This window comes from Mus caroli, unplaced genomic scaffold, assembly GCF_978045245.1.
Source record: "Mus caroli unplaced genomic scaffold, Mus_caroli_1 scaffold_6, whole genome shotgun sequence".
NCBI classification, from domain to species: domain Eukaryota; kingdom Metazoa; phylum Chordata; class Mammalia; order Rodentia; family Muridae; genus Mus; species Mus caroli.
The window spans coordinates 21,526,802-21,539,562 of NW_028227261.1; the positions used below are offsets into that span (position 1 = coordinate 21,526,802).

At 52.9% G+C, this 12,761-nt stretch overlaps 1 protein-coding gene across 2 annotated transcripts in view; it reads right to left on the reverse strand.

Annotated features, from left to right (window-relative positions):
- Window positions 1-795: 795 nt before the first annotated feature.
- Window positions 796-12,761, reverse strand: part of Asap3 (ArfGAP with SH3 domain, ankyrin repeat and PH domain 3) — a 39,964-nt gene continuing 27,998 nt past the window's right edge. Inside the window, exons 10-25 of one of the 2 annotated variants that reach the window (XM_029476661.2) lie at window positions 12,612-12,721; window positions 11,202-11,271; window positions 10,885-10,972; window positions 9,486-9,534; window positions 9,191-9,378; window positions 8,978-9,111; window positions 8,724-8,818; window positions 8,351-8,528; window positions 7,163-7,248; window positions 6,907-7,022; window positions 6,286-6,353; window positions 6,093-6,203; window positions 5,865-5,979; window positions 4,435-4,660; window positions 3,803-3,896; window positions 796-3,555 (exon numbers count right to left, since the gene is read on the reverse strand). In XM_029476661.2, the coding sequence (XP_029332521.1) occupies window positions 3,484-3,555; window positions 3,803-3,896; window positions 4,435-4,660; window positions 5,865-5,979; window positions 6,093-6,203; window positions 6,286-6,353; window positions 6,907-7,022; window positions 7,163-7,248; window positions 8,351-8,528; window positions 8,724-8,818; window positions 8,978-9,111; window positions 9,191-9,378; window positions 9,486-9,534; window positions 10,885-10,972; window positions 11,202-11,271; window positions 12,612-12,721 (1,800 nt within the window). In that variant the 3' untranslated portion in view covers window positions 796-3,483. Of the gene's footprint in view, window positions 3,556-3,802; window positions 3,897-4,434; window positions 4,661-5,783; window positions 5,980-6,092; window positions 6,204-6,285; window positions 6,354-6,906; window positions 7,023-7,162; window positions 7,249-8,350; window positions 8,529-8,723; window positions 8,819-8,977; window positions 9,112-9,190; window positions 9,379-9,485; window positions 9,535-10,884; window positions 10,973-11,201; window positions 11,272-12,611; window positions 12,722-12,761 lie in introns of both variants that reach the window. The other variant, XM_021161163.2, reaches the window with a different exon arrangement.

Below are 12,761 nucleotides of genomic sequence, written 5' to 3' on the forward strand. Positions count from 1 at the left end.
CTCGGCTCGCGAGCGGTAATTTTTCCAAGAATTCGCTGAAGACCTAGTTCCCCTCCTGACAGAAAATGACCTTTCTGCGAGGGTCTCTGATTTGGAGCGGGGCAGAAGAGGGCTCACAGTGTGTGAAGGAACTTTCTGAGATAACCTCAGAGAAACAAGTCTGGAGCCTGTTGTGGACACCTGTCTCCCAACTGCTGCAGTGTGATGACGGTCAAGGATTTTTTTTTTTTCATTCGACAAACGGTATCCAATCAACTAGCAAGAAAGATCTCAGGGGCAGCAGGCTGGGCAGAATAACCATTAAAGAGGACTGTATTTATCACAGCTGGGGTGGGGAGAGGAGGGAGAGAGGGCAAGTGTGAGGCCCAGCTGGGGCCTCATCCCCCTCCCAAGAAGTGAAATTTATTGCCTCGAAAGGCAGAGTGGAAGTTTGGGGGAGGGGGAGGTCTGTGTAGTCCGTAAGTCAGCAAGCGGTTATTCTATTTACTGAGCTCCTACTGTGTTCCAGGTATTTCTAGCCTCCTGAGCGAGACAGCTCTCCTGGAGCACTCAGAGAACAAAGCGTGGGGATCCCTGACATGTCAGCGGGTGGTGGGGAGGTGAGGAGGTGGCTGGGGGAGAAGCTGAAAAGTCCGCGGCTATAGCGGAGGGGTGTGGAGAGGATGGGTCGGGGGGGGGGGGGGGGATGGGTCCGGAAGGGCGGGGCCTTAACACCATGTGGCCAAAGCCAGGTTTTTCTTCAGTGCGAGCTTCTGGGAGGCCTCTTGGCCAAAAGAAGCTTGAAGGACCCAAGAAAACGCGTCAGACTTTATTATGCAAATAGAAGAGTCAATCTCAGGAAGTGAGACTCCGCCTTGTCTACACTCCTGGAACGTAGCCAGCACTGCTGGTACCGATTGTATCCCTCTGCCCACCTGTCCAAGGGAGAGGTCACCTGCACACAAGGATGCACACAACTGTCTTATTTCCCTGTGAGCTTTGGGGGGGGGGCAGACAGGAAACTGATACCCTCAGAGGGGTTTTACCATTGGTGGTAAACACCCCATTCTTTACTCTCAAAGGGACATGGCAAAGGTATTTGCTAACTCACTATGGCCCTGCCTCAGCCCCCAGAACGCTGGAATTACAGATGTGTGCAGCTGTGCCAGCGTCCTTTATGCTTGTGTGTGTGTGTGTGTACACGGCAGGTGGCAGGCAGCTAGAGACTGGTGGTGGTCTCAATTGCTAGCCTCCTTATGTTTTGAGACAGGGTCTCTCACTGAACCTGGAGCTGCCCAGCAAGCTTCCGGGATCCTCCAGGGTCTGCTTCCACAGAGCCAGGAGTCTGGGAGGACACTGCATGCCTAGCTCTTGGCATGAGCCCTGCAGATTCGAACTCAAATCTTCAACCTTGAGTGTTGTATGGCAAGCACTTTCCCAACAGCCTTCTTCTCTGTCCTTCACTGCTGACAAACCTTCTGTTTCATTTCTCCCCTTGTTATGCATCCAGGGCTCACCTCACAAACTCCATTACCCAACTCATCATCTCAGGGCAACCAAGAGGGGGTGTGGTCGGGACCATGGGTGAGCCTCGCATCAGGTCCTCAGTCTCCGGCCCAGTGTGCTTTTCCTGCACACCAGGGGTTCTGAGCCTGGCTGCTGACATTTTGGATTGGCTAGTTCATTGCTGTAAGGATAAACCATACCATGTGGGTATTTTTTGTTTTGTGAGACAGGGTTTCTCTGTGTAACCCTGGCTGTCCTGGAACTCACTCTGTAGATTAGGCTGGCCTCGAACTCAGAAATCCGCCTGCCTCTGCCTCCCAAGTGCTGCGATTAAAGGCGTGCGCCACCACGCCCGGCTCATGTGGGTATGTTTTGAGTGTTTTCTTCCTACCTGGTGTGGCAATGTGGAAGAGTGAGTGAGCCTTTAAGGGGGCAGCGCCTAGTGGAAGGCAATTATGTGAGGGGCTCTGCCTCTAGGGAGTGAGTTCTGACGGAAGTGAGGTGCTATAAATAAAGCAAATTGCGATTAATGCACATAAGTGCTTGCTTTCTCCTCTTTTGTGATGTTGTGACAGTCGGGGCCTTTTACAGGGCATTCATGGCATGCTGTTTGGACTTTCCAATCACCAGAACCCTAAGCCAAAGAAAACTCTTTACTGTAGAAAGCACCCAGCCTCCATCGTTCCATTACAACGACACAAGACAGACTAAGAGATGCTGTAAGGAGGATGCTGAGGGCACCCTGAGCTCAGGGATGCCCCCTCCAGTCCTTGCCTCACCAAATGTCTCCTGTGGCAAAACTCTCTGTTGTTCTCTGGCCACTATTCTTTACCAACCTGGCCAGGGAAAGAAAGCATCCCAAGTCCCAAGAGTCTCTCAGGGGAATTCGTCCCTCCCCCAGGAATCCTTTGATAAGTAAAACAGTAAGACTGAGATGAACACAAGCTGACCTGGGGCTCAGAAACAATCCTGTTTTAGGACCAAGGACCACAGCAGCCTCCAGAGCCCAGAGCGCACAGTTCAATTCCTAGCCACACTGCTGGCTACTCACTTGGTGCCCTCTGGCCTCCCCTGTTTGGCTCGGCCCACCCCTGCAGGCCCCACCACCAAGGAGGTGTGAAGCAGAGCTGTCCATGGTTGCTGGTGGTCTGGCTTTGTAATTGGACTAAACGATGGTGGGATTTCTGGCCCTAGAAAGCAGACTTTTGAAGTTTCTCTTATTTCCCCAACGCCTTACTCCTTTCCTGGTCCCTCATTCCCCCAGGCTTCTGACTTCATCGAGAGAAAAGTGAGAGGAACGGGATAAGTCAACCCAGACCATCCTTTTCCTTTCTGTGAAATCAAGGCAGGTGAGTCATATTCTACTTCCAGATTGAGGGACACAGTACAGACCCCAGGGAGGGTAAGGCTGTCCTCTAGTGGAGCATACTTTAGACTGGGCGTCACAGGCCTTGGCCACCAGAACTGGGCTGTAACAACTGCAGTGGCCAGACAGGAGACCAGCTGAGGTCAGTCCGGGCCCTGAGCTCAGAGCCATCCCTCTGCAACCTAGCTCTGCTCCTTCCGAGTCAGTTCTTGAGCCCAGCTTTCTAGTGAGGATCCACACCTGCAGGATGTGTGTCCTATTCGTGTGGCATTCCATAGTACCTAGCAAAGGTCTGGACATAAAGCTGGGCTTCACTAAAGAAAATCACCAGATTGATAAGTGGCCATGAGACAGCCCCTGGGCGTGAAGGATGAGAACGGGTCCCACCCTGGTAGGGAGAAACACAATCCTAGTATAGTATTGTGAGTTGTGTAACTTAACTCAACCGAGACATTGTCAGATCTAACTCCAGGGCTGCCTGGCTCAGGACGTCAGCCCCAACACAGAAGGGCCAGTGTCCTTGGCAGGGTCACGGTTCCCATAAGGAATGTGAGCTCCCAGATCTGCGGTCTCAAGTCCCAGCTCTGAATGTTGGGGTCCAGTGTGAGCCATGCAGAGGGGTCAGCAAGGAGCTAGTCGTGCAAGAGTTGCAGGGAATCCGGGAGAACCCCGATCTTTGAGCCATCTCCTTCCACGAGGCCAACCTGGAAGAAGAAGGATGAAGCTGTCGGTTAAAGCTGCTTTTTGCATCTTCTCTGGGAAACGGCTACAGTCAGGCTCGAACTCATACAGTCCTGGACTAAGCAGGAAGATGGCACCAAGCTTAACAGTGGCTACCTCAGCCCACGGTGTTGTCACCACGGAAAGAGGTCTCCCTCCCCTCTCTGCCTGTTCTTGACCAACTCTACAGCCCAGGCACCTACACTTCAAAGCATACACAAGTGCACCTACCGGAATGTTCCTTCTACTACACAGAGGCTGCCGGGCAGAGGGACTATCTTCCAGACTTCGGCCTCCCCGTCTGTAGGATCGAGTGCTCTCTGAGCTGGAAGGCAAAGATGACCGGTTGTTACCCTGCTGGTGGAAGCACCGCAGAGGGACCCAGGTAGACAAACAAGGCTGGGGGCGGTGGGTGAAGGAGAATCAGAATCCACCAGACCCCTAGGCTGGGTCTTCACAGGCCCTGGAGGTCTGGAACTGACCTCTCCCCAGAGGACTCTGAGGGCATTCCTAAGTCCAGTTCTCCTCAAACTCAAGTCTAGACAAAAAGGGTTTGCAGAGAAGAGAGGCATTGAATCCTGGGTGGCAGTTGGGGATAAGATGGAGCCTTTAAGAAAGATCCAGGCAGGAAAAACTAAGCCTTTTCTCTTCCCACCAACCTCAGCAGCCCAAGCCCCAGGCTTCTCCTTGGCTCTCCCGGGCAGCCTTGGAAGCAGGTGGATGGTAGAGAAAAAGGTAAGCCACCCTTCACTCAGGTCCAGCCGACGACAGCTTGGCTCCTAGAAGGAGACTATGACCCAGGCTTCAGAGCAGTTCAAGTGCGGACGCCAGCAAATGCTTGGAGCGTCAGGGGACATACCAACCTGAATCTGACAGGGAGATACACCTCAGCAGGGGTGGTTCCAGATGCCAGGCCAGGGCGTGAGATACCAGCTGGTTCCTGGAGGCCCTCTTCAGGGCTAGACGGGGCCTGGCTCAGCCCCCCGGGTTCCACTGAGCTGGTGAGGCTGGAGGAGGAGGATGCTGGGCTGCTCCGGTTTTCTAAGGCCTCGGGAGACTCTGATCTCAGGCTGGGAAGGTCAGAACGATCTAGAACCACAAAGTGACAATGTTTTTCTTTAGTTGCCCTCCCCCTACCCGCCGTAGTACGAAGGTAAAATGCTGGGCTGGTGAGAGATGGCTCAGTGGTTAAGAGCACTGACTGCTCTTCCAGAGGTCCTGAGTTCAATTCCCAGCAACCATCTGGTGCCCTCTTCTGGCGTGCAGGTGTACATGCAGACAGAGCACTCACATTAAATTAAGAAAAAAGTAAATAAATTAATTAATTAAAAAAAAATAGAAACGCTTTCCTCTTTGCTCACTGTCAAAGATAACTTTGGCTTCTAGGATTATCATGGTCCTTTCCCAATGTCCCAGCCCTGTACCCCAGCACTGTCATTTAGTAGTCACATGGCCACCATCCCACCTATACCCCCGCATCCCGGCCAGTAGCCATGGCTTCTGTTCACCTTCTCCTTGGCCTGGGCCTTCCTGTCCATCCCACAAGCTCCGCTCTGCTTTGGCACCATGTCCTTCAGGGAGCTCTCCTAACCCACTACCAGCTCCAATAGGATCTACCCCCTCCCAATCTCCCTCCTGCCCTTCCAAAACAGGCTCCACCCATCCAACACACAGTCCAAGAGCACAGCCAGGCTATTCTCAGAGCTGGAGTGAGCAGTCTACGATGGACCCAACCTGGAGCTGCTGGGATGGATTAGCAGTCTTTATAGTGTGCAGAGCCTCCTGTTATAACCGACTGCTCTCCAGTCTTTATCTCCTCACTAGACTGACGCGGGGCACGCTCTACAAACGCCTGTCTTTTTGTTCAAGTGTGGCACTGAAGGATCTGAGCAAGACCAACCTGGGTTGTAATCTCACAACAGAAGCTTAAAAAGTCACTGAACATCTCCATTTGCTGAAGGAGAGGATGGCAACCCTAAGGGAACTTTGATGGCAGGATGGTCTTGCCACCCTTCGCTCTGCTGTTTTCAGGGTCTCAAGGAACCCAAGCTGGCCTTGAACTCCTGACCCTCCAACCTCCACCTGCTGAGAGCTGAGATTACAGGCACGGGCTGCCACCCTCAGCTCTGCCATGTACACACAGCTCAGTGCCCCACATAGCAGTCTCTCAGTGAACGGCTTCATCATGGTACTTCTGGGCAGCCAACTGTACCTCCACTGCAATGTCCAGCTCGCCCGAGGACTATGGTCCGAGAAGAGTTTTTGATGGGCAGGGGTGGGGGACTGTCCTCACTTTGGCTCTGAGCGGTGGCTGGTCCCGGGGTGGCAACCGTCTCATAGGTCTTGTTGCTGATGTCCAGCCTCCCACTGCCCCAGCAGGCCTGCGCTGGGGGCTTCGAGGGGCAGTGCTGCGGAGACAGGGCCACTTTGGTTTCTTTCCACAGTCAGCCTTCCTCTTCCCACAGCAGGCCCAATATGGCTCCTGTCTGGTACAATCGAGAGGGGGAGGGGCTGACCCTACCTTTTCTTCCTCTTCCTCCTCCTCACTGTCAAAGCCGTGTTCCATTGAATGTCCCCAGTGGTAGTCCATATGGAGAGGGAAAGCGAGCGTTCCTGCTTGTGCCTGCTCCAGCTGCCAAGAACAAAGGCTTGCGCTGTCAGAGGGCCGACAGGCTGAGGACGGGTGAGAGGGCAGCCTCTCCGTTCAGACTCACCAGCTCTTCACATTCCTTGTGCTGTCTGTTTCTGGCTATGTCCAGGGCTGTCTCTCCGGCATCATTTACTGTGAAGGGCAAATCCAGAGACCATGGTCAGAATCAAGGGGACGCTGCAGCTTAGAGATTAATATGGGCCTTGGAATCAGATTGGCTGAATATGAAAACTGGTTCTCTGACTTCCTGTGTGGTCTTAGGTGGTCTGCTTAGTCCCGCTGGGTCTTAACTGTCTCATTTAAATGAATAGGATACATGAAACTCTCTCTCCAGGCTGTGAGGATTGGCTGGTTAACAGTATAGATCGGTTATCATGGGACCAGATACATGCTATCTAGTAAGCAGGCAACAGTTACATCACTAGAACCCAGATTCAGCTAGAATTTGCTTTGTTCCCTGTACACTAGCAGGCTCACTAGCTCTGTGAAACTCCCATTTTATAGATGAGGAAGCTGAGACCTACTGAATGACAACCCCCACCCCCAAGACCGGAGTAGGGCAGAAGCAAGCCAGGGGGAGTATGCCTGCAAAAGGTGTGCTTGCTGTCAATGCTCTGGTCTGTGAGGGCAGAAGGCCCCACCCGCAGTGGTCAGAAAGGAGTCTGGAGGAGGTGTAACACCGCACCTGCCCCCACGGGAGCCCTTCCTCTTAGCAGCAGCTTGAGACAGTCCAGCTGGCCATGGAGCGCCGCGCAGTGCAGGGCGGTGTTTCCATCCGCAGCCTTGGCATCCAAGTGGCCACTAGGAAGAGCGGGTTGCAGGGAGGTTCCGGGAGTGAAACAGGCAGGCAAGGAGTAGGGGTGGGGGATCCCCAGTACCAGGGAAAGAGAGAGGTGGGGCAGGGAGGGATAAGCGAGGGTTGATGGCAGGCAGGTTCTCACCCATTCTGGATAAGGAAGTCCACTATCGACAGGGAAGCATGGCTGGCTACTCGGATGGCCAAGTGCAGGGCAAGCTCTCCTGGTGCCTGGACACACACACACACACACACACACACGGTTGAGTTTCCCCTGCCACCTGACCTCTTGATCCCTTGTTGCCCCAACATCTCTGTATATGATGTCATCAGGATGAGACGTCTGGACAGACCCTCACATTAGGGAAGCGTGGGAAGGCCCAGGCAGTCTTTTTATGGCTTCTTTCAGTGGTTCCCAAATCTTTTTTTTTTTTTTTTTAAAGATTTATTTATTGATTATATGTAAGTACACTGTAGCTGTCTTCAGACACTCCAGAAGAGGGTGCCAGATCTCGTTATGGATGGTTGTGAGCCACCATGTGGTTGCTGGGATTTGAACTCTGGACCTTCGGAAGAGCAGTCGGGTGCTCTTACCCACTGAGCCATCTCACCAGCCCCGGTTCCCAAATCTTAATCTGGCCGGGCCTCCCCTTTTCTCCCACTTCCTCACTGAGGCCACTCTGGCCTCCTATTCCCTAGCTTGCTATGCTGCCCACATCACCCAAGCGCTCACTCAAGTGCTATTCCCCCACTGCCCACTGGGGGGCCTGTGAAGGTTTCAGTAGTACAATTCAGAGCCATCACAGTCTCCTTCCATGCTAGGGACAATGCAGAGCCTCACAGGCAAGCTCACGACCCTTCATCACTGAGCTACACCCCCGGTCAGTGACAGGCAGCTGTTTTGTTTTTAAAAGACTGCCTTCGTTTGTTTTGTTTTTTTTTTTCTTCCAACTTTACATGCACGGTTTTGTCTGTTTGTCTGTGTGTTACATGTATACACAGAGGCCAGAAGACGACATTGGATACCCTGGAACTGGAGTTAACAGACAGCTGTGAGCCTCCATGCGGGTACTGGGAACTGAATGTCAGTCCTCTGGAAGAGCAGCCAGTGCCACTCTCCAGTCTCATACACCCAGTTTTAAATGTTTAATCAGTCACAGGAATCCTACTGATGAAATCCTTCCTTCCTATCTCATGAACGTATCACCAAAATGTAGTGGCTTTCACGACTCTAATCAAACCTGGCCTTCCCAGCTTCCAAGGCTACTGCTAACCCATTTTACAGACAAGGAAATAGGACTCCTCAGAAGCCCCCTGCGGGAGGGGCTCTCACCTGCCCATCAGGCCCTGGCAGCAGCTGTCCGAAGTCCTGCCCATTGGCAAAGGCCTCCAGGATGGAGAGGAGGTCCCGGTTGCAGATGGCTGTCCGTAGCTTCTGGGGATCTGGTGTGGAATGGCGTGCGAACTTGTGTTCTACATACTTGGCTACAATGTAGTTCCTGCGGCTGCTCCTACGGAGACAACAATCACCGGACCTCAGAAAATGTTCTACATAGTAACTTCTGGAACCACTCTCCAGGTGAGTCTGGTGTCCTGCTAACTTCCGGTCAGAGGGCTCCCTTCTCCCCAGCCTTCTGACACCAGATCCCTCTCAGACCCTGGTCACTGGGAAGCTAGCAAACCCCGCCTTCTGAAACCATCCGTACATGTCACTCTCAGCAGAGGGTTTAGGGCTGCCGTGGGAGGGCAGGTGGGCCTCCATGACTTCATTGAAGTGGGAGTTTCCGATGTTCAAAGCCAGCTGGAGGCACAGCACAGCAGGAGCGGGAGTCAGCGGGTAAAATCACACGTTAGGACAAGGACATAGCTCCTGGCAAGGTTCACCCTTCAAAGTTTAGTCCCTCCCTACAGTTCCCTAAGCCCCGCCTCCAGGCCCCCTAACATTCTCTCCTGCTCTCACCAGCAGCTCCGAGGGGCCCAGGAGGTCCAAGGTGAGCGATTGAATGCGGGAGAAGCGCACGCCCAGCTCCCGGTGGACACCGGAGCACTGGATGCAGGTGAGCACGCCCAGGTTGGTGCTGAGCCACGTGGGGTCTGCAGAGGGGAGTGGTTGGAGCCTCCATCCCAGAGTCCCGGTCTCCAGGCCTCCCACCAAAGCTTCCCCACCGCTGACCTGCAGCCCCACAGTCGCAGCAATGGTCATTCCCTGGCCTGCTCTTCACCTCAGCGACAAGCATGTTGGTTAGGTCGTGGGGCTCCGTATCCAGCCGGGTGCCCCAAGACCACTGGCCGCCACTGGGCTCCCCGTGAAAGGCATTGCTCAGGGCTTCGTCCTTGCTATTCTGCAGCACTGACACCCATCTGTGCGGATGGAATGGGCGGGTTGGGGACAGGAGACTGGGTGTGGATGAGTTCCCGGGCCCCATGCGCTGCCCATCCCCCACTGCTGGCCCAGAACGGGTACTCACGCCTCACACTCCTGCTCGTCCTCTGCATGGAAGTGGTAAGTACGGTTGTCTGTGGGGGAGAGAAAAGGACATCAAGCCCACAGATATTTCAGGCCTTCCCCAGGACAAACATCTGTGTGCCCTCCTAAGTGAGTGTTACCATCTTCATATGTCATCTCCAACGCAGGACCCCCGGCAAGGCTCTCTGTATGATCCAGGCTCAGTGCACAGCACACACCCCCAGTCAAGCACAGCATGGCCCTCCAGACTCACCACTCTCTCACTCTCTCGTTTCCCTGGTTCCTTCTTCTTTCCCTTCACCTAGCCCTACCAGCTCCCAGGCTGTCATGTCTACGGCTCTAACCATACTGTACCCTGCTTCCAGACACCCTAGGGTCCCTGCTATCAGGGAACAAGGTCCAGACCTTTAACAGGCAGTCCCAGGCCTTGCCTCTCACTGCTTCTGTGTGAAGTCCTTTGGAAGACTGGCTTGGGGAGTCTGCCCTGCTTCCATGCCTTTTGCCCTGCGAGCCCCTCCCAAAGCCCCTCCCCCCCTTCCTAAATGCTACAGTGTCCGAATCTCTCAAGGCTAAACACAAATATTTTCCTCAAAGAGCCATTAATTCCCTGTAGCAGCCCAGGTCCTCTGAGGGTCTCTATGTGTGCCTTTCTCCTCTAGACATCACTCCCACAAGAGCCTGGATGCCCTTCTCACTCCTTCCAAGACGGCTCCCTGTCTGCAGTGCTAGCTCAGCGGGTAGGAGCACTGGCTATTCTTCACAAGATGGAGATTCGGTTCCCAGCACCCACGTGGCAGCTCACTGCTTTCTGTAACCCCAGTTCTAGGGGACCCAACAAAAATACCAATACACATAAAATAGAAATAAATCATTCCCTGAAGACAAGAGCCTTTTTTAAAAAATATGAGACAAGGTCTCATGTAACTCGGGCTGGCCTAAACTCTCCATGATCCCCTTCTGGAGAGTACAGACGTGCACCACCATGTCTTGTGTTATACGGTCCTCGGCAGTGAACCCAGAGCTTTATGCATGCTAGGCAGTGTTAGCTCTTCCTGGCCTGAGAGGCCAGCTCTTTCCCAGTCTGCACTCACTTCCCTAAAGCTTGGCATTAAAGCTCCCTACCCCCAGATACACACACACACACACACACACACAAAGTTAAACCAGTTTCAAAAGCCAGATCAACCAGAGTCTTTCAAATGTGCTCTACATGACCACCATGCTTAATATATATAGGAGGTAGAATGTGTTTTCATGTTCAGTGGGCTGAGAGGTGAAACCCTATAAAGTGCCAAGCCCTTGGAGTCCTGGGCCTGCAGGGCTACATAGTAGGACTGCATATCCAGCGGGGGCTGCAGCCTCTCAGGAGGAGCAGTGTGGGGCCGGCGTGGACTACTCACGGGTCACCAGGTCGAAACACCTTCTCTCCTCAGGGTTGGGCCTCACTTGGCACGTCAGCAAGGGCAGCTTCACTGGGGGCCTGTTGATCTGTGGGGATTTGAGGGCAGAGGACCCCATGTTACCCCTCTGGGCCTCTGAGTCTTCTGTCTCCTTATCTATCAAGTAATTATGGAAGACCCTTTCCTCCTACGTTGAACCTTAGGACACCATCCTTCCTCCTACCGGAGATCGCTAATACTCCGTTATCTAAGATTAGAGGCCTGTTCTAGAGGGACGGCTTGGCCTCTGTCTGCTCAGAACCCTGAAGAGGTCTCACCATGCTGTGCGAGATGGTCAGGCAGCCATACTTCACTCCACACTTCCTCTTCTGCCAGACTCTTCGAATCCTAAAGCCCAGCAGGACAGAGAAACAGTGTCCAATGGCTCACATCTAATTCCCCTGAATCCGAGAAGAAGGATGCAGGACCTCTTCCCTTCCCGTCCACTGTGCCTCACCCCTCCCTACCCTCGAGAAACTCCCAGGATGCTGGGGCCAAGCATCATGCTTAAAATTCCTACTCTAGGGTGGAGATGGCTCTGGTACCCTGAGCACTTCGAGCCTGATGGAAGAGACACAACTCACGCCGTCACTCACTTTGTACATGAGCATGCCAGAGCACACAAACAGGGAGAAAGGACGACCCGAGAGAGTCACATGAGAATGACCTCATAGGCTCAGGTTTGAACACGTGGTCCCCAGCTAGCAGAACTGTTTAGGAAGGATTAGGAGGTGTGTCCTTGTTGGAGGAGATAGATGTAAGTTTTGAGGTTTCAAAAGCCTATGCCATTCCCTGGTAATTCTTTTTCTGCTTTGTGCTTGTGGGTAAGTTGTGAGCTCTTGGCTACCAAAGCCTGCTTGCCTGCTGCCATGCTGTCCACCATGATGGTCACGGACTCACCCTCTGGCACTGTAAACCCCCTCTAAACTCTTTCTTCCCTAAGTTGCCTTGGTCATGGTGTCTCTTCCCAGCAATAGAAAAGTAACTAAGGGCTGGAGAGATGGCTCAGTGGTTAAGAGCACTGACTGCTCTTCCAGAGGTCCTGAGTTCAATTCCCAACAACTACATGGCGGCTCACAACCATCTATAATGGGATCTGATGCCCTCTTCTTGGGTGTCTGGAGTCAGCTACAGTGTACTCATATACCTAAGATAAATAAATATATATCTTTAAAAAAAAAAAGAAAAAGTAACTAAGACAGCCAGTTCTCTATTTCCTCCACGTGGGTTCCAGGGATTGAGCTCAGACGGTCAAGGCTGTCAGCAAGTACCCTTAGCCTCTAAGCGACCTCACTGGGCCTTTTTAAAATAAAAAGTTAACACCAGGAAGCGAGGCATAATCAATGTTTTCACATCTAGGCATATTCAGCATACTGTATATAGAGAGGTCAAGGATGAAGGTATATTAAGTGTTTGGTAAGTCTCAATCGCTGCTGACATCAAACTTATGGCAATCCCCTGCCTCAGCTTCCCAAATGCTGGCATTAAAGGCATGTGTCAGGGATAGCCTTGTGGCTGCAATTCTTGAAGAATAACCTTTAGGGACCTTTAGTAGTGACACGCCCAGGCATCCTTTGATAACTGTATTCAATTAGACTGTGCAAAATGGTCCACAGGACTGTAAGAACCACCTTCATTCCTAGCTGTGTGTCTTTGGGCAAGCTGCCTAAGCGCTCTGAGTCACTCACCCATCACTTTTCTTGTACAGGAAGCCCACCTTCTCAGTCCCAAACTGCTTGTTGCCTTGGTGCTGGTGGATGCTGTAGCCGCCCCCTGAGTTCTTCCGGTTTGGGTGATCCTGCCCCTCAGACATGCAAAGGAGACTTCAGGGTGTCTGG